At 36.4% G+C, this 21,310-nt stretch overlaps 1 protein-coding gene across 7 annotated transcripts in view; it reads right to left on the bottom strand.

Moving 5' to 3' along the window:
- Nucleotides 1–21,310, bottom strand: part of LOC145993921 (ATP-binding cassette sub-family C member 4-like) — a 243,132-nt gene that overhangs the window by 34,162 nt on the left and 187,660 nt on the right. For all 7 annotated transcript variants that reach the window (XM_083129849.1, XM_083129847.1, XM_083129851.1 and 4 more), the window contains 5 exons: nt 18,515–18,613; nt 12,292–12,488; nt 11,471–11,757; nt 9,835–9,914; nt 5,056–5,206 (listed from right to left, as the gene is read on the bottom strand). In XM_083129849.1, coding sequence (XP_082985975.1) covers nt 5,056–5,206; nt 9,835–9,914; nt 11,471–11,757; nt 12,292–12,488; nt 18,515–18,613 — 814 coding nt within the window. The remainder of the gene's footprint in view (nt 1–5,055; nt 5,207–9,834; nt 9,915–11,470; nt 11,758–12,291; nt 12,489–18,514; nt 18,614–21,310) is intronic.

Here is a 21,310-nt window from a genome sequence, read left to right as displayed (position 1 = left end):
TAGCCCTGATTTAGCACCCAATGATTTCTTTTTGTTCCTGTACGTGAAGAATAAGCTACGTGGTCAATGATTTTCGACACCAGAAGAAGCGTTCAAAATGCATGTTTTCTAGATACCTCAATCAAAATGGACAAAGTGCTATGAGAATTGGTTCAAACGTATGCAAAAGTGCATCGATCATCATGGAGAATATTTTGAAAAACAATAAAATCATTTTTAATTATACATATTTTTTGTTTGTTTGTTATTCTGGATACATAAATAGCAACCTTCTTAATTCCCATATTCAAGAAGGGAGACAGAAAGGAATGCAAGAACTACAGAGGAATAACACTAATGTGCCACTCAGCAAAGGTGTATGAGAAAATATTAGAGAAAAGAATAAGGGAAGTAAAAGAGGCAGATCAACAGTAGATCTGATATTCATCATAAGGCAAATACAGGAAAGGCACTATGAGTATGGAAATAATTTGATTACAGCATTCCTAGGTATAGAAAAGGCATATTTATAGCATAAACAGAACAAAGATTTGGAAGACTCTAAGAGAGAAATGAGTCGTGGAACAGATAAGTGTGTAGAGTGCAGAGCAAATACAAGATGAACCAGAGCTGTGTGAAGACACCAGTGGAACAGGGAAGTGCTCTTTTCCCACTGCTCTCCATAATTACAATGGATGCAATTAATGAAGAGGTGGGGAACAAGATACGAGAGGAAGAGATGAAGGCCCTGTTGTTCACTGATGACTTAGTAATATGGGGAAACAGGGAAGAAGAAGTATAGAGACAGCTTGATAGTTGGAATGAGGAAATCAGAATAGCGGGAATGAAACTCTGTGCAGAAAAGAGTGAGGTGCTAATAACAACACGAAACAGAGCCAGAAATGAACCAAGAATAAAGATGGTCACAGAAGAGTTGATGGTAGTGCATTGCTTCAAATATCTAGGAAGCATAATTGAGAGAAGTGGAAGAATAGATGAGGAGATAAACAGAAGAGGACAAGTGGGTGGTGGACTATATCAATGCATTCAAAGATTAACATGGAACAGGGATGTACCTATGAAATGCAAGAAGGTAATATATAACACATACTAGGTGCCAATAATTACGTATGGAGCAGAGACTTGGACAATGACAGAGAGAGAAAAGAAAGATGCAGGCAGTGGAGTTGAAATTTTTAAGGAGTATATTGAGGAAGACTTGGATGACCAGACACATACGTTCAAAAACGAGGACAGAGCATGGCGAAAAAGGAGGACAAAGCCATAAAAAAGAGGACACCACAAAAAATGGCAACTCATTTGCCATTACTCATAATTTAATGAATATAAAAAAAATCTTACCAACACTTTGCTTACAAATACTTTTCAGATGAACTCTTTCTATAACTTCCTTCTTACCTTTAAGCAAAGAAATCAATCTTCTAATCTGTTATTTAACAAATGACAAAGAATATTTACAGTTTGAAGCACAGAATTTTACTCCTTTTCTAATTCTTGGATATTAGAATGGAATATCCCCAGAAGTGAATGTAACAAGTAAGATTTGCTTTAACTTATTTCCAAAAAACCAAATTAAAATTTTTGGTAGTTTAGATTGGGTAGAGAAATATGATTTTAATGCCACAAACATTTCTACCACTTTTTCAACAGCAGTGGAAAGTGATAGCCACCTTACACTTTACCTCATATTCATTTCTTCCATCCTTTAAAAGCTGGATATTGCCGGTCCCCATGGCAGAGTGATTAGCACACTGTGCCACAATTCCAGCAGTTCCGGATTCGAATCCCAGCCTGGGCATGGGTGTTCTTTGTGAATATCCCTTCATCAAAATCACCTTATCATCATATCAAAAGTGACAGAAAAGTGAAGTAAAATAAACCAAATCAATCAATTGAAAATGAACTACACAGACTACATTCATTCCAGCAGTCTCAAATGCCAGAAGCAACAAGTTAGAATAATACTAATGAGTAATGACTCAGTCAGGAAAGTGATCGTGTTCAGCTCCCAGATGCTAGGTGAGCATTGCTCGAATACTTAACGCACCCCAAGTGATATGCCTTAAATGATGATCGTTATATGTGGAAGCATTCTCTATGCAGCACATTTGCTATGGTCGATGCTATACTCTTTCCAAAAAAGAAGGACATTTACCGATTTTTAAAAAATTCGCCCAGATGCCGGACAGACACCTAAAAAGGAGGACATGTTTGGATAAAAGAGGACGTCTGGTCACCCTAGGGAAGACTAGAAGGGATAGAATAAGGAATGAGGGGATCCGACAGACAGTGGGGGTGGTGAAGCTTCAGGACGGGATAGATCAGGCACAGATGAGACGGTTTGGACACATGAAGAGGATGGATGCAGCAAGACTACCATTAAGAGCTTACAATGCACAAGGAGTGGGAATAAGGCCAAGGGGGAGACCAAGATGTTGGTGGAGAGAGCAGATAGTGGAGAGTGTTAGGAGAAGAGGACAAGATTGGAACACCGTGGAAAGAGAGGAGTGGTGGAAGATCAGGAAGAAATAAAGAGGCTTGACTTCTATACCAACCCAGCTAGATGCAGGAAACGGCAAAGGATGATGATACTTCTTCTTCGCAATTTCATGAAGATTCCAAATTTTGTGCTCTTTCTAATGACACAGAATGTAACAAGTAATAGAACGAAGTTATGGGAACCATTGTTTATATTTTTGAAACCACTTTATTTTTCAAATTCTAATACCAATTACAATAATCTGAAAACATTTAATATTGATATTTGAAATCCAATGGAATACCATGGACCCATCCTTCAAATTGTTGTGAACCCCCATGACTTAACTATTTGAGGTTCTAAAGTGCATCAAATATTTAATTAAAATTAGTTGCCAAGAGTCTCACAATTATAGAATACAATTTATTACTATACTCATATGTTCATTTTAATAATAATAATAGCATTCAATATTACTTTAATGAAATGGCTGGTGCTGCTTTCATTTACAAGTCTTGTTATATCAAGCTTAAGGCTTGGCTGGACCTTTGGCAGCCGAATGGGTGATTTTTGTTTAAAATTTTCCTCTCTATTCGAAAAACCTCTTGAATATTTCAAAATATGAAAAATTACATGTTTAGAATTCCTTCTAGAGCATTGACGTGAATGTTCGTGTAGTTTTCTTTTACTGTTATCTAGATATTATCAAAAGTTTATAGACTTATGTAATCCCAAAACTTTTATCAAAAGTTTAATAGACTTATGTAATCTCGAAACTTTTGATAATATCTAGATAACAGTGAAAAAAAAAACTACATGAAAATTCACACCAATGCTCTAGAAGGAATTCTAAGTGTATGTATTTTTCATATTTTGAAATATCCAAGAGGTTTTTCGAATGGAGAGGAAAATTTTTAAAAATTCGCCCATTCGGCTGCTAAGGGTCCAGTCAAGCATTAACGACTGAAACTTGTATTCTTAATTTTGACACTACCAAATGATTTCTTTACTTCTTTTCAGATCTAGGAAAGCAGATACAAGTATGTCATTACAAAAGGCATCAATGCCTTCTAGCTCCCTAAAAGGTCTTCCTGCAAGTGAACTCAGCAATTTTAAAGAGATTTTTCCTTCCGTATATGGAAATGTAGTTATTACCACAGTTGATGATTTTCTGGCAACAAGTTTTTAATTATAAGAAATCTCTAATATTAATGAAAATTATAAAAGTATATTGTCGCCTCTGCCAAATTGTGGAACATACTTAATTTTTAAATCTCTTTTAGAAAAATAATTTACAATGTAAAAGTTCATAACATTTATTCGCAGATCGCCTGGGAGGACATTGCAACCCCGTGGGTGTCTGCAGGCCACTGGTTAAGGACTGCAGGGATAGATTAATTGGCATATCTGTGTATTAGTAACATTACCGATGCAACATATAAATAAATAGGCTACAATTTAGTGCACAATTCTGCCATTTTAGTATCACTGTTATGAACATACAATACTTTTGTAAGGTTATTTTCCACAGAAACAGTGAGCAGAACCCACAGTAGTCACTTGGTTACCTATATTAATTTGTATTTCTTATGTTTTACATCGCTTTTCTGCCACTTTTGGCTAATTACGCCGATGAGAATGAGTGATGATTAGATGAAATTGATCAATAGACACTCACAAAGAAAACTCATGCCCAGGCCAGGACTCAAACCTGTGAACATCAGAGGTAAGATCAAAAGTTTGCCACTTAACATGCTTGGCCATGGCAAGAAAGCATGTGAACAATTTTTGTTCTTCAAGAAGCATGAGCAATTTTATATTTGATCAGTGTTTGTATATATTATATCAAAAGCTTATCAGTATCGGCAAAAATTTCATATCAGTCCATCCCTATAATACATTGCTTTTAACTTAATCCAATGGAACACCATGTTGTTGTAATAGGAAATAAATTGAATTTTTAATCAATCTGGATTTATTATTACTCCTGTGAATAGTGAATATCAATGTACTATAAATAAATCCTAAAAAAAAACAACCCTTAAGTAAAATGAATAAGAAAAGCTATACCCCTCCAACAATAAAATTCTAAATAAAACACTCATAAATAAGATACTAGCATATTCAAATATAAAAATTGGAGCAAATCCACCAGCACTATATTCAATATTCATAAATTGAAAGATATGTTTCATATAATGTGGATTTGTAAGATAAATATATGTCTACTATCGATTTCATAATGATGGATCCATGTCTTTACACTTTGCTCTTAATTTAAACATGTACGTATGTGCACCACGAAGTATGTGGGGCCCTTATTGGGGGCAAATTCAATACAATGTGCAGACCCTGGTGGAGGATTAGTTAGCACAGAGCGCTATGACACCAGGGGTCCCAGGTTCAAATGTTGACCTAGGTATGGTTGCTCTTTGTGCATGTCCCTTCATCAATTTCATCATATCACTCATCCCCATCTTCCGTATTAGCCAAATGTGGCAAAAGTGCAAAGTAAAATAAACCAAACCAATCAATACAATACCAAAATTATTTTTGAGAATTCAAATCATACTTACATATTCCTTCCAGTCTTTTGATACTTCTAGAAGGTGGTACATAAATGACCCTCAGGAAATAGAACAAGATACCAAACACTATGGCTAGAATGCTTAGCCAATAATTAGCCACAGAGATTACAATTAGTGAACCAATTGTTCCCAAACATATCTATAAGAAATAATTTAAATTTTATATTACTTTTATGAAATGAATGCTGCTCAGTTGAAATTAATAAAACAAAATTTTTGAAACTTACATTTAAAGTTGTTTTTTTTTTAAACTAACCATTCTTCTAGTGATATAATTTGCAATGGCATGGTCATAAATTTATATTATTAGAGACAATTTTTGTGATTCTAATTGGAGTAAATGCATGTGCATCACAGGCTTCACCAATGGCATAGTGGTAGTGTCATCTTGTAATCAAGGCATCCCAGGTTTGATACCAGGTGGGGGCACATAGTGGTTTGGATCCCACTTAAAACTGTATATTCAGTCCTGATTTGGCTATCTGTGCATAAAGTGTACTCAAAACAAAAATTGAAACAAACTTGCATCATAGTTTCTAATAGAGGATTAGTAATATTCCATGCATTAGTGCAGTGAATTATTAAATAATGATTTCCGTTTTACAAATAAAATAAAATAAATAAATTAAATGGACAGCTGATAACTATAATGTCTATAAAATTTTAGGACTGTCAAGTAGTGTGCTGAAGCTGTATATCCCATTATTTTAGCACATCAAATAAGTGAGGAGTATTACAAAATGGAACAATATGCTATGATTTCAAATTATTTTATTAATTTTTAACTTTTTGTATTGTATGTAGCTTTTAAGTTGTTCACACATATGCAAGAAATATATTATACATAATCAGCTACAGTATTCTCTGCTCTTAGTACTTGTATTTACAATGCAAGTATTCGAACAAGTGTCCTCGGGTTACCAACCAGGTTAAATCGGCATTAGCTTCCAACGTTTCGAGTGCATACATTGCTCTCATCATCAGAGAATATAAAAAAATAAGACCAATGTAGGGTTATACACAAGACTATCATTGGCTTGCTCTGGATCCTGGTGTTCTTTTTGGCTGGTGTCGTGTTATTATGGAGGAGTGGGTTCCATGCGTGACTGAGCGAGCTGGAGTCCAATGTCCCTATTGAGATTGGTGCTTCCCCGTGAAATGGCTATGGCTTCTTTTACTTGTCGGTTTCAGTAACTGGCACATTTGGCTATTATTTCGGTGTCTGCAAATAAAATCCTGTGTCCCTCGCTGATGCTGTATTCCGCAAGTCCAGACTTTTCTGGTTGGAATAATCTGATGTTGCAACTGAAGTTCATTACGTCGCTGTTCAATGGTGCATCCTGTTTGGTCTATATATGGTGTCTCACACTCACACGGTATACGGTAAACTCCAGGAATGTGGGATTCCAGGTCATCTTTGAATGAACGGAGTAGGGCTTTGGTTTTCAGTGACGGTCTGTGAATGGTCTTCAATTTTTGCCTGGCTAGAATCCTGCCCAACTTCCCGGATGTGTGTCTGACAAATGGTAAAACTGTTGCAGTGGGGTGTTCCTGTCCTGTGTTGCTACTGGTAGAGGGGCTGTGCGGTGCAGAATCGGTCCTTTTAAGGGCCTCATCCTCATGTTCGACTTCTCTGGGTTGTGAAGAATCGGCCCTTCTAAGGGCCACACTGTTATCTGCTGTTATCTCTGCTGAGATGAAACTGCCTTGTTGATCGCCCTGTTGATATCTCTGATGTGGTATCCATTCTGCCGAAGCGTGGTTCTGAGATGAGTGAATTCTGACTGTAGATTCTCCTGGCCCGATTTGGTTACTGCCCTGTGCGCAAGAGTGTTCAGAATGGCTAGACACTGTGTTTTATGATGGAAGCTATTGGTATTTAGGTACAGGTTGGTGTGCGTGGGTTTTCTATATATACTATATCCGAGGGTGCCATCTGGTTTTTGTCGGATTAGGATGTCCAGGAATGGGAGGCAGCTATCTTCTATCTCCATGGTGAACTGAATATTGGAATGCCGGTTCTTCAGGAAATCCAGGAAACTATGTAATGCCGGTCGTCTATGTGGCCAAATGACGAAAGTGTCATCCACATATCTGTAGAAACAGGAAGGTTGGTTGGGAGCGACTTTCAGTGCTTCATGTTAAAAATGTCCCATGTAGAAGTTTGCAATCACCAGTGAGAGTGGTGAATCCATGGCAACTCCTTCAGTTTGTTCGTAATATTTCCCGTTGTACAGGAAATATGTGGAAGTTAGCATGTGGCGGAAAAGATTAACTATGGCTGGTGGAAAGTGGCTTCCTAGAAGTTCCAATGTGTCCTCCACCGGGACTCCGATGAACAGGGGGATTGCATCAAAACTGACGAGAATGTCGTTTTGGGAGATCTTGAGTTTCTTTAGTTCCTAGATGAATGTGTAGTTCTTGACGTGATGTTTACATTGTCTGACTAGAAGTTGAAGCAGCGATGTGAGGTATTTGGCAATTCTGTATGTTGGACTGTTATAGCACTGATGATGGGTCTCAGGGAGACACCCATTTTGTGAATTTTTGGTAAGCTATACAATCTGGAAGGCTGGCTGCCATGTGCTGTCAGGTGTTTGCAAATCTCTTCAGTTAAGCCACATTTCTTGAGAAGGCAGTTTGTTTTCTGCTCCACTGATACGGTGGGGTCTCTGTATGCCTGGTCACTCAGAATGGCTTACCAAAAATTCACAAAATGGGTGTCCCCCTGAGACCCATCATCAGTGCTAATATAAGCAGTCCAACATACAGAATTGCCAAGTACCTCTAATCGCTGCTTCAACCTCTAGTCAGACAATGTGAACATCACGTCAAGAACTCCACTGAATTTGTCCAGGAACTGAAGAAACTCAAGATCTCCCAAAACGACTTTCCACCAGCCATAGTTAATCTCTTCCGCCACATGCTAACTTCCACATATTTCCTGTACAACAGGAAATATTATGAACAAACTGACGAAGTTGCCATGGGTTCACCACTCTCACCGGCGATCGCAAAATTCTACATGGAACATTTTGAACAAGAAGTATTGAAAGACGCTCCCAACCAACCTTCCTGTTTCTACAGATATGTGGATGACAGTTTCGTCATTTGGCCACATGGATGACCGGAATGACGTAGTTTCCAGGAAACTTCAGAACCGGCATTCCAACATTCAGTTCACCATGGAGATAGAAGAAGATGGCTGTATCCCATTCCTGGACATCCTAATCTGCCACAAACCAGATGGTACCCTCGGGCATAGTATATATAGATAACACACGCACACCGACCTGTACCTAAATGCCAATAGCTTCCATCATAAAACACAGTGTCTAGCTGTTCTGAACACTCTTCTTGCCCACAGGGCAGTAACCATTTCGGACCTGGAGAATCTACAGTCAGAATTTACAACCATGCTTCAGCAGAATGAATACCACATCAGAGATATCAACAGGGCGATCAGCAAAGCAGTTTGATCTCAGCAGAGACCAACCACGGACAACAATGTGGCCCTTAGAAGTGCCGATTCTTCACAACCCAGAGAAGTCGAACATGAAGACAAGGCCCTTACAAGGACCGATTCTGAACCGCACAGCCCCTCTATCAATAGCAACACAGGACAGAAACACCCCACTATAACAGTTTTACCATTTGTCGGGCACACATTCGGGAAGTTGAGCAGGATTCTAGTCAGGCACGAAGTGAAGACCATTCACAGACCGTCATTCAAGTATGACCTGGAACTCCACATTCCTGGAGTTTACCATATACCATGTGAGTGTGGGATAATGTGTGACTTTCAAGGAGTCACAAAATGTAAGTGTGTAATTCTGACAACAAAACATAACTAATATTTTTTCCATGTTGTTTGAGAAGCCACAACCCTTTCACATTAAAGAAATACACATTTTGTGTTGTATCTAAAGATATCTGTTTGGTGGTTACACGGAGATAGGGAGTTCACTCTAATAAGTTCATGTTTCATTTTTCCATGCAGTTTTTGTTCGCAATCGATTTTGCCACCTGTCTGGTGATTTTGTCAGACATGTACTGTCTTGCTGCAGATGGCGTCGTTCCTTTTTTTACCACTCATATTCATGGTGGTGCTAGTTGACGCAGGCATTTCACTTTCTGCTCTTCCGGCGTGAGTGTGGTACTTCTTTCTTTTGCCAAGCATGCATTCTTGAGAAGGCCTTCGTTTTCACTCAGATCTGCAGGCAGGCATTTTCACAGGCCCATAAGGTTCGTGTATGTTTTTTTTGGGGTTTTTGTGTGGTTGGAATGGGTTGGATGGGTACATATATATCTGATGGCAGGAAGCTAGGTTTCATTAAGAGCCCCAGGCTTGGTGTTGAGGTCAGCGGGAGTGGTCACTATTGTGTGTGTTTCTTTTGAGAGTATTTCTAAGGTGGATTTCGCTTGCATAATTATTTATTCTTGCTTCTTCATTTTTTTAAAAAAAATAATTATGTTTATAAAGTAGCCTGTCTTGTAAAGTAAATATCTAGGTACACAGTTTATTTATTCTAAGGCAGAATCCATTGCAGTTACTTGGTTAGTTACATAATTTAACTAAGGCAATGAATGAACCATTCACATTTTTCAGATAATTTTTGCCAGTTAATATCAGATTAATAAAATATTTGTTATTAGTATGAATAAATTTTACTTCAGTAGATTATTAGTATTGGTTAAAATTTCATGTCAGTGTATGCCTAAAGAAATCTATTGCATTTCGTGGCACTTTTAGAATTACTCCTTTACCTGAATTGTGTCCATAAGAACTTGAGGTAAATAATCATCAACAGCTCCCATATCTTTGGAAAATCGATTCAAAATTCTACCTAAAATTTAAGATATAAATAATTAATTAGTTTTTATTAAATGGGCATATGCAAAATATAAATTAATTGTAAGACATGATGGATAGGCCAGACATGGAAGTAATAATATTTGTGGTGGACAGATGATATTGCACATCATTGTTGATTGTGATTATCATTTGTTCATGCATGCAGAATATTGAAAAGTGTCATTGCGATTTTTTTCTCATGAGATATCCACAAAGTCAAAATCTACCCTTCAAGTTGAGATATGTGTGACTTATGCAAATATGATAGCAATACAGTTAAATCCCAATTTTAAGTTCATGGATTTTACATTTTTCTGCATTATGCATTCTATCTTCATGGTCCCAACATAGTCAAATGTTATAAAATTTTCCTCAATTTTACATTTTCCTGCAATTTAAGTGTTTTTTTTCAGTATTATCCTCTGGAAAACGTAAAATCAAGGTTCCACTGTATATCTGAGCCAATACTGATGTTGATGTATTGGTATTAGCTGACATTTGGATTTTATATTATTATATTATTTATATTATTATTATTGCTACAGAAAGTTTTGTTTGGCTATTTTGTGATGTCTACAAAAATGCCATGTGACACTTACACTACATTATCATGGAAATTATGAAAATTTCAGTTTCAGTGTATTTTGAACCAGTAATGAATTTTGTGATTAAATGACAGCCATTTTAATAATCCAGAGTAATTCTTGATTTTAAAGCAAAACTCTGATAAATTCATGCCTAAAATTCCAGTGGAATACTTGCATATTAATGTTCGTGAATTTTTTAAACAATTTTCGAGCATTAGTATTGGAACTGGTGGAAATTGTAAGTGCATCAGTATTAGTATTGCTATCAGTTTAAAGTGATATCAGATCAATCCTATAACTACATTAACTAAGGCTCAGTGGGTATGAATACTGATGTCAATATTGTTACTAATTACCACTGATACAGATGCTAGAATATAATAATTTGAAGTTGTTCGGAATAATTATAAATGTTTACATATAGGTATTCATTTAGAACTGTGTCATATGTATCTACCAGAATCAGATAATCAGAATTTTAAAATAGGCACCATTTAATCACATTTTCCTCACACAGTACTGGCAAAAAACTTATACAGATAAGATAAACTTTGAGTAATGTATAAGAATATTTATAAAAATTCAATATGCTGACCAAGGCAGTAATTTAATTTTATTATAAAAACATAAACTAAACATAACGTTTCAACCTTATAGCAAGGTCTTCTTCAGACTCTGCACCAGTGTACTTGATTGAAACCTTACGTTTAGTTTATGTTTTTATAATAAAATTAAATTACTGCCTTGGTCAGTATATTGAATTTTTATATCATGGAAACAAGGCTTAATGGTGTTAAGAATATTTAAACTGAAAATTTTTCTCAACATTATGTGTATTGGCTGGTGGCGGTGATTAAATTCACTCATAATATTAATATTCTTAATTGCTAAAACAATCAAGTATTGGAATTTAGAGAGTATGGAGATTGTTTTGTGATATTTATGGGATCTTTCAACTTACCTGATGGGTTGGTGTCAAAGAATCTCATACATGCTCTCATGAGGCAGTCAAACATTCTCTTGTGAAGTGCTTGTGAAGCTCTTATACAGATGTGGAAAAAATACACAGATCTCATTAATGTTGTAACTATGGTCATTACTACTAACACCACATAAATGTACATAGAAAATTCAGAACTTAGTGTTGCTACACTTCCATTAGTTGCATTACACGTTGTTGTAGTGAAGCTTGTCAAATATATTTGTCCTGTATCTCTACATTTGGATTGTAACTCCTCCTGGTTTGCCCTGGAAATAGCATTAATTAATCAGTGCTGAATTGTATAAAAAACAGTAAAGATGATAGAAATAATAATTAGTAGAGCCACATATTTATCGTGAATAAAAATCAAGATATTGATACAAAAATTTGGTACATTTCAGGATCGAAAGTGGCATATAAAATTTCATTTTGATGTTAAAATGTTGATTTAGTAAATAAATAAACTCTAAATTTCTTGTTTCAGTTTATTGTGCAGTTCAATTCGTGATAAAACATGGTAGATAAACATACCTCACAACATTCAAAAACATGATGATGTGAACATTGCATGTTATTTCACATTTTGTGTTTCCATCAAAAATGAAATATGCATGTCTCTAATTAGAAATATGAATGTTCGGTGACATTTTTGGAAACAAACAAACTCAATGTAAAAAGTATCCCTGGTCAAAATATTTGAAATCTTACCGACATTAAAGAAAATACATGGACTAAAATATGCAAGACACATATTGCCATTTGCTCAAAGTGTTTGTCAATGAAGAAATTCAAATACTTACCAATATAATGTCCAATAATCACTTCCACTGCGACATACTTGTGCAAATATGAAAAGGAAAATTAGAAGAAATATGTGGAACAAATTTCCTCCTGCTTTTATGTAATCTTTATACACGCCAGTATCCACTGAACCCTTGGCTTGATGTTCTGCTACCCCTGAAGTTTTTTCTTCATGGTTGTCTCCTTTTGAATTTATCTGAAAATATCATTCTGCTCTATGTAGACTGAGATTTTTTTTTATTTTTTTAAAAAATCTTGGAAAATATGTTTCTATTTTTTTTATTATTTACCAAACCTTTCTGAAATCTACAAACTTTCTCTTTCCCCATATATATAATATGTTACATTTTGCAATCATTTTCGTCATTTACAATGTTTTTGTAACAATCTTTAGAAAGAAAAAATAAAACATTGTAATAAATGGTACTTAAAACATAATTTCAATATGTAATATATAGATAATTAATGAAAAATAACCTAAACACATCCTCAGCAATGACTCCCAAATGATGTAGTGGTAACTTTGTTGCCTTGTAATCAAGGGTCATGGGTTCAATAACTGATGGAGGCACATAGTGGTTCAGATTCCTCTCTAAACTGTTGGTCCAGTCTCAATTAGCCTATCTGTGCATAAAGTGAACTTCAAAAATCAAATTTCCTCTTCAGATTCAAAATCGTCACTAACTTCGAAATCTGATGTGGAATCCCTGTGAGAATTTATGCAATGTTGCTATAAGGAATTCTCAAGAGCATTAGTAAAAGTGCAACGTAATTTGACATAAGTACTTAACCTTTTGCTGCCCAAGCGTCTCGAACGAGATACCCAAAAGTAACCCTCACGGAACCAAGCGTCTCGAACGAGACGCTGTGTCAAGGTCGTAGTTTTTACGTTATAACTTTTCTATTTTTGGCTAGAATTTCGATTTTATTTTTTTATATTGTTCCTAACACATGTATTTAACAGAAATGGTTTTTTGCATTTTTTGTCTTCATGAAAATGGAGGGGAAAAGGCGGGAAAAGGTACTTCTCTTTTGCGGCTCTTTTCAACGTCAAATTTTTGCCGACAAAGGAAGACCGGCTTTGTTGTTCTAAAGCAATGCTTTTCACTCCCTCCTGCTAAGTGCATTAGAAGGAAGCTTGTTTATCAGTATCTGATGTCAAAATGAAAGTTTTCCGTGAGGGCGCAAGCAGGGGGTGGGGGAAGGGGAGGGGAAAGACTGGTTGTTGAATCTGCGTTGTGAGAATGGAATTTCGAAGCGCGCTGAAGGAAACCTTTGTTTTTTTTAGCACAAGTGTCCACAAGTGGCAACAGGGGTTACCCAGCATTGTCCAAAAATAGAATTTCAAGCAGCTGCAAGAATTGCCGCTCATTTTTCACTACGTTCTAGCTTTTCATCCGTGAATGTTGTGCGTAGGTGTCGTTTTGTGCCCAAGTGCAAGGACATTTTTTGGGTGAAGTGACAATTTTTTTAAATAATTTTTGGGGGTTTTCTCCCTTTCCCCTCCATATATACGCCAAATTTGCATAAATTTTGCATAAATTTCGCATTTTGACATTTTTTTTCGGGGGGGCGGTTTGAAAACATTTTTTTAAAAAAGAAAAGTATTTTTGAGGGGATTTCCCCCCTTTCCCCCTCCATATGTGCGCCGAATGTGCATAAATTATATATCGTCTGAATCTGTGATTCATTCTGCGTACAACGGTATATCGTTCATATCTCCAGGGCAAATAGTCTCTGAGCTGTAGTCAATTCAAAGTAACTCTGCATTTCGCTCAATTCCGAAGCTTGAGACAGTGGCGTACAAGCCTTTCGTTTCAGGAGTACAGCTCGCGTTACGTTGGTCATACGGCAATGATGCAAATATTTTTCTGTCTCTTATATGAAAGCGATAATTTCTATGTGCATTTTGAACTTTTCATATCCTTTTTTTCGGGGGGGAGAAACCCCATTTTTTAAAAAAAAATCAGAGGATTTCCCCCCTTTTCCCCTCCATATGTGCGTCGAATGTGCATAAATTATATATCGTCTGAATCTGTGATTCATTCTGCGTACAACGGTATATCGTTCATATCTCCAGGGCAAATAGTCTCTGAGCCAAAGTCATTTCAAGGTACCGCTGCATTTTGAAGCTTGAATAAGTGGCGTGCGAAAAATTCCTTTTGGGGGTATAACTCAAGTTACATTGGTCATATGATAATAATGCAAATATTTTTGTGTTCCTTACATGTTAGCGATCATTTCCATGCATGTCGACACTGTCATTTACTTTTTGCTTGAGGGGAGGGTGGGGAAACAAAATTTTTTTCACCGAAATTTTGGAATTTTGAGAGTTAGCCCCTCCCCCCGCCACATATACGCCGAATTTGCAAAAATTTCTTATAGTCTGAATCTCTGGTTCATTCCGCGTACAACGGTATATCACTCATCTCTCTAGGGCAATTAGCCTCCGATCTACACTCATTTAATTGAAACTGCATTTTGCTCAAAATCGGCTCGGGCAATAGAGGCTTACTTGTGAAAAAGGCCTTGGGCGGCAAAAGGTTAAACATTACACTCACATAATCTAGCGATTGGAATTGGAAAGAAGTGATTGCGATAATTGTGCGATTATAGCCTGTCATTCATTCACCATACAAAGTATGAGTGTATTGCAAAAGGCAGGCTATGCCAGTAGTTGTATGAAGGGATTCACCGTACGTCTGGAATATGTTAATATTCATGCAAGCATTCCACTGTAGTTTTAAAATATTCAAATATTCAAGGATTACATCACAATGTTGAAGTGACAGGTAGGTCATCTGACTGTTACGTGGGAGACCCATGTTCGATTTCTAGGGTTGGTGATCTAAGTTTGCAATTTTTCCTGCCTTGTCCCCATATAAAGTGGCTCCGGGGCTCAACTAGCCTAAAATCAGTGGGTACCTGGGGACAACCCATAGGAATTATAGGCAGCCAGAGCATGGTGCTGATCACATCATCTCCAAAATGGCCACGATCACATCCCTCAAATGTGTCTTCATGGCATGGTGCTATATGCACAGCGAACTTTACTTTTTTTTTTTTTCTTAAATCACAATACTAAAATAGCTGTTATTTAATCATAAAGTCCATTTTTCACCCAGTACTAGTGCAAATGAATGAAAACTTCGATTTTTTTTTATTAATTTTCTGGATGATTAGAATCCATGAATGTGCCATGTGACATTTTTGTGAACCCTGTGAATTATGCCAACTCTGAACAAGCATCAGCCAGTATCAGTGAATAAATTCTAACATACACTATATTGCCAATAATGACCAGACACCCATAGGAATGTGCTTATCTCGAGCTTGCCTCGTCCACTCATTTTGACTGCTGGCACGTCTACAGCACACTCATTGTCCTTCATGAGTCATTCTGCTGGCTCATAATGATGTATGGGTGATCCTCCTTACAGTTCAGAGGGGGTCCGGTCATTATTGGCAATATAGTGTATTTTCCTATACTGATACATTGGCATCGACTCAGCTCCTTCTGTGTTTATTACTATAACGTGCATCTATATACGTGGGTTGGAAATTTAATAGTGGCACACTGCTGTATATATGCCATGAAACGAAACCGGTGCTACTCACTTATACCACATGTTAGTTTGATACCTAAGCTACCTCCCAGTAAATGGACTCTTCCTTCCAACAATAGCCGCATGCGCAGTGACTAGAGGAATAGAGTATCGTTGGAGTTCGTGGTCTAAGTTGTGTAGTCAGAACCCCACTAATGTGAAAGTTCTGGTGATTCTCGCCATATCTCCAGGACAGACTGTCAATGCGCAGTATTACTGTTCATTTTTGAAACATAACCTACAACCTGCATTGCGAAAGAGGGGGGGAACATTTTCTGCTGAATCGTCCTCATCATTTTGCAGGACAATGCTCGAGCACATGGAGAGCAACCTGTGGCTGATTTATTAGCTCGATGGGGCTGGCAGATGCTCTACCAGTCCCTGTGACTTTGATTTGATCCCTTCCGAACTGTTCAAGAGATTCTTCAGGCAATAGACCATTCTATTCAAACCATCAACAGAACAGGCACTGCTACAGAAATACTATGACTTTTACATCACTGGCAATGGTTGTACACAATGCTGGTGACTACATCGAAGAGCTGTACAAGTTTCACAGAGGTATCTCTTTTGTATCATTTGAGAATAAATAGATGACACTATTAAATGTCAAACCCACATACATATTAGAGAGGATAGTATTGTTTACTAGACAGATACTAATTGTACTTGGCCTTTACTTGTCTTTTTTGAACAGGACTATTTTTAAATTTAAGCTGAAGGCCTTTGTGATTAAGTTACAAAACTAGTGGCCCCTTGTGTAAAGCATGAATGTATCATTGTTTTGTCATCCATTTCGTGATTCATTTTCATTGTTGTAATTAACCTAAGAAATGGAAAATAACTCTTAGTAATTGCAGTCTTTTCTTCCACAGAAAATGCCCCAACAACCGTGTCAAGAGAATCATTTGAACATCTAGATGGTGTGAAGGTAAGTGTTGACAATTTCTTGTTTGTCTACTGTATACTGCACTGTGTACTTTGTTTTCAGATACTGAATTGGCTTACAAGATGCCCCCCCCCAAATTCAATCATTACATTCTATGAGTTATATTGCAAGAATTTATTTTCATGTTTCATGCTGTATTAATGAATGGGATAAACATTGATGACTTTGGTCACCATCATGTTCTTTTAAAGTTATCATTCCACCTTTGGAGGTAATAAAAGTACATGGTTTTAAAACAGACAGAAGGATCCAAGAACTAAAACTTCCAGGGCATGCCAGGTTTGGGGGTTCAAAATGCTCCAAAATATTCTTGAAACATGAACAATTAGAATTCTTTGTCCGCTATGTACACTGCTGTCTGCACTTTTGTAACAAAAACTTTTCTAAACTTTACACCCAGTAAGACAGAGACAGAGACAGAGACAGAGAGAGAGAGAGAGAGAGAGAGAGAGAGAGAGCACACATCAGCATCATTGCAGGACATACACTAAAATGCGCGTTAGAGAATAAATATTTTTTCTTAATTCTTCCAACACCCGTGATCTGTTTCAGAAACCCAACCAGATTATTTCAGTGATATAATTTGTAATGTATAATTCCATATTACGAATTGTGTCAAACAGTGCTGAAATAATAATGCCTTCTCTTTCTCTCTCTCTCTAGCCTGCTTCATGATGGAGTGGTTAACACAGCATGCTACGATGCCAGGGGTCCCAGGTTCAAATCCTGGCCTGGGGATGAATGTTATTTGTGAGTGTCCCTTCTTGAATTTCATTGTATCATCGTTCGCAATTAGCTAAAAGTGGCACAAAGTGAAGTAAAATAAACGAAATCAAACCTCTCTCTCTCTTTTTTATTGTGTATATATTAGCTTTTATGAAATCATGATCCTGTCAACCCCTTCTCCCCTAAATTTTCTTCCTGGGCATGTCCTTGTTTCCCAGTCTAGGTGACGTCAGGTGAAAAGTGACAAAACTCTAAAACTTTTGGTTTCTTTCTTCTGTTGTACTCTCTTTTAGGCAGGAGTAATATTAACAAATGAAAATGATACTAGAGAGGAAATGAAAAGCAGGCTTAATTCAGGAAATGCATGTTACTTTTCTCTTCATAAGCTTTTGTCTTCTCGTGTAATATCTAAGAAATTAAAAGTTAAAATATACAAAACAGTAATTTTACCTGTATTATTATATGTATGCGAAACTTGGTCCCTTACATTGAAAGAGGAAGATAAATTGAGAGTATTTGAAAATGAAGCCTTAGAAAAATACTTGGACCTAAAAGGGATGAGGAGACAGGTGAGTGGAGAATGTTACATAATTTAGAACTACACAATTTGTATTCATGTCCCAATATTATTAGAATGATTAAATCAAGAAGACTTAAGTGGACAGGTAATGTGGTACGAATGGGAGAGGAAAGAGGAGTTTACAGGATTCTTGTTGGGAAACCTGATGGTAAGAGACCTGTAGGAAAACCTGGAGGGATAACGTTGAGATGGACCAAAAGGAAATCGGTAGGGATGGAAAAGAGTATATAGATCTTGCTCAGGATAGGGACAGATGGAAGGCCTGTGTTGCTGCAGCCATGAAACTTCGAGTTTAAGAAGGCTAAATAGTACTCCTCTAAATTTATCCAACTAAATTGTATGAAATTGTAATAGATACTTACATGCTGAAAGCCTGCATGCACCAACCACTGTTTCACATGTGAGAGAATTTTTGTTATCATCATATTATATAGAATACACAGCAGCTGGGAAGAACTAAGCTTAAAAAAAATGAAACAAAACGAAATGTGATATTAGAAATATACAATTCTTGTATCTGTAATTAACATTTTTCAATATTAACATTTAATGACACGTGCAGGGCAAATTTTTTCCATGGCTGTGCTGGTCGCAGCTAATATTTGGTGGGTTTTAGTCTTAAGTGCTTGTAATTTTTCCTCCCCTCACTTTGAATCGCATAGGGCATGGTTGGAAATTCACCCAATCATGCTTGTTTTTAGGTTGGCTGTTTGTTATTTTCAACATCATGTAGTCTTTGGCAAATATTTACCTATGCGCCATTACTTGGGTATTTCAGTATTGTTATTGGTTTTGTTGTTTTCTGTACTGTTTCACAAGTTTTGTACTGTGTTTGAAACTGTGCTTCAACCTTTAGATGCACATTGGCAACTAATATATAACCTTTAGGTACGAAAACTGAAAAATTTGTTGCCAGAATTGGATTTAAAATCAAAATGTCACATGCCAGAACTAGTGTAATCCAGAAGAAAGCATTGTTTGTGGTTTGACATGTGCTTTTCATCAAATTGTCAGATGTGGTTAATCTAGAAGTCAGAGATTTATCCAGAATTTTTAATTTAGATTGTGTAAGTTCATGTTTAGGGGAGTGTATTTAGAGCCAAAATGAGGAAATTTTGGGGGGGGTGTTGTTTGGGATGTGTGAATATATCAATGCTAGAAAGTGACACAATATAACCAAAAGAGGAAAAAGTGAAATTAAAATAAGAGTTAATAAAATTGACACTTATCCAATTATATGACATGTTCAAGTTTATGCACACAAAAGGAAAAAAAGCATCCCAGAAAGTGTGCTTATTTTCGATTGGTTAGCCTAGAAACCAAAAGTGGAAACCTAATAGGTTCAGTTAAGTGCTAAACTAAATATTGTAGTTGCATTTTGTGACTGTCACACTTGTCCATGGGGTGTGCATTACAAAGAACTCATAAATCACAATCTAACAATTTTTGCACATATTTCAGATTTTTTTTTTAATATTTCATAAATTTAATATTATGAAAGTACTAACAATTTACAAATATGACTGTTTTTATAATTGTATGTTATTCCAATAGGCAGATGACATTCAGGGTTTAAAATATTCATTATTACAACACAATGGAAAAAATAATGCAAATTTGTAATTAAAAGATACTGTATTTACTGGAGTACCCTCCATTTTTTTTACCAAAAGGATTATAGACAATGAGGCTGTGCATCTTATGCATTTATAGAGCTCCTAACAATAGCCTCCTCTAGTTGGCTGCACTTTTTGACTCGCTTTGACTCTCTTTGCACCGAAATGTCTAGTTGGTTGCACGGTGCAACACCGAGTCATCTACTTCATTGATTTCGAGTCAAGTAGTGTATTTGGTGTCTGCACCATCTGCATTACCTTTCAGACTGGTGTATGTTTGGTGTATGGTCACGTGGTGCGTGCTAACTAATCAAATGACCATTTAAAGCAGCAGACAGGCATTTGTTGAATCTTCTGAACTCGATTACCGCTTTCCGTCTAGTTGGTAGAATGTAATTTCCTTGCACCAATCTGACACTGGATACACCTGCACTGCACCGAGTGTCAAAAAGTGCAGCCAACTAGACGGGGCTAATGTATGAACAACCTATTTAGCTCTTCTTGTGGGGTATAATTGGTAGGCAAATAAAGCATGAAATATGTTTGTGTGTATACTACAATCCACATATTAAGTGAAAGAATATGTAAAAGGCATTCTGGTTTAACTTCCAGTTATGTGTTGATTGTTTTTCAGCCACACACTTGCTGCCTTCAACTGAATTGTGATAATGATAACCCTATTTGTATTGAAGCTGACAGGTGAAAGGTTTGTAGAATGCACTGATTTCCCCCATCATTTCCTTCCTTCAAAATCCAGGTGTGTGGCTTTATCCAAGGGTGCCAAGTACTCTAGTAAATACTATGTATCAAACAGTCAACATTTTAAAAAAATACCTTAAAATAAAAAAAAAAAATGTTGATGTTTTCCTGAGATATACAAGTTCAAATTTAATCACCAGTACAAGTTCGTTATTTTTCAAGGCCGTTTTACAAGTCTAATATGTAAGCTACATTTAATCACTTGTGCCAGGCCTGAATATCCTGATAATTATGCAATATATTCAGGTGAACACTTCACCAAAATAGTTTCATGATTAAATAGAAATGTTTTAATAAGACTAATAAATCAATCTACAAATTGTTATTCAGCAAACTTTGGAAGTCATGATCTTGTATAGTTGTAATAGTGGAATTCAAATTTACACACAGCCAAAGAAAATATTTCTAAAATACAAAATGTAACTGTTTTCAAATAAGCCACTCTATTATGAATTATTCTTGGTATTGTTAAAATACTGTAGATATTTTGTAACATGATAACATGCATAAATGCATTAATGCATACATAAAGTGTTAAATTAATATACAGATGAAATGTAAAGTTGCAGAAGTTGTAATCATTATACGTAATCACGTTTCACATGCATATTGATATCTTACCATAGGCGTAGCTACGGGGTGTGCTGGGTGTGCTTAGGCACACCCTAATGGAATGCTTTATCAAAGAGAATTAAAGACAGATATTTCAATAAGAGAGAAAATAAGCGGCAGTTTGTAAGAAGTTGAAAATGTCATTACTTGGTACAAACATGTGCATTATCG

Source organism: Lepisma saccharinum, chromosome 10 (assembly GCF_977018435.1).
Source record: "Lepisma saccharinum chromosome 10, izLepSacc3.1, whole genome shotgun sequence".
NCBI classification, from domain to species: domain Eukaryota; kingdom Metazoa; phylum Arthropoda; class Insecta; order Zygentoma; family Lepismatidae; genus Lepisma; species Lepisma saccharinum.
This window is presented reverse-complemented; position numbering and strand designations above follow the sequence as displayed.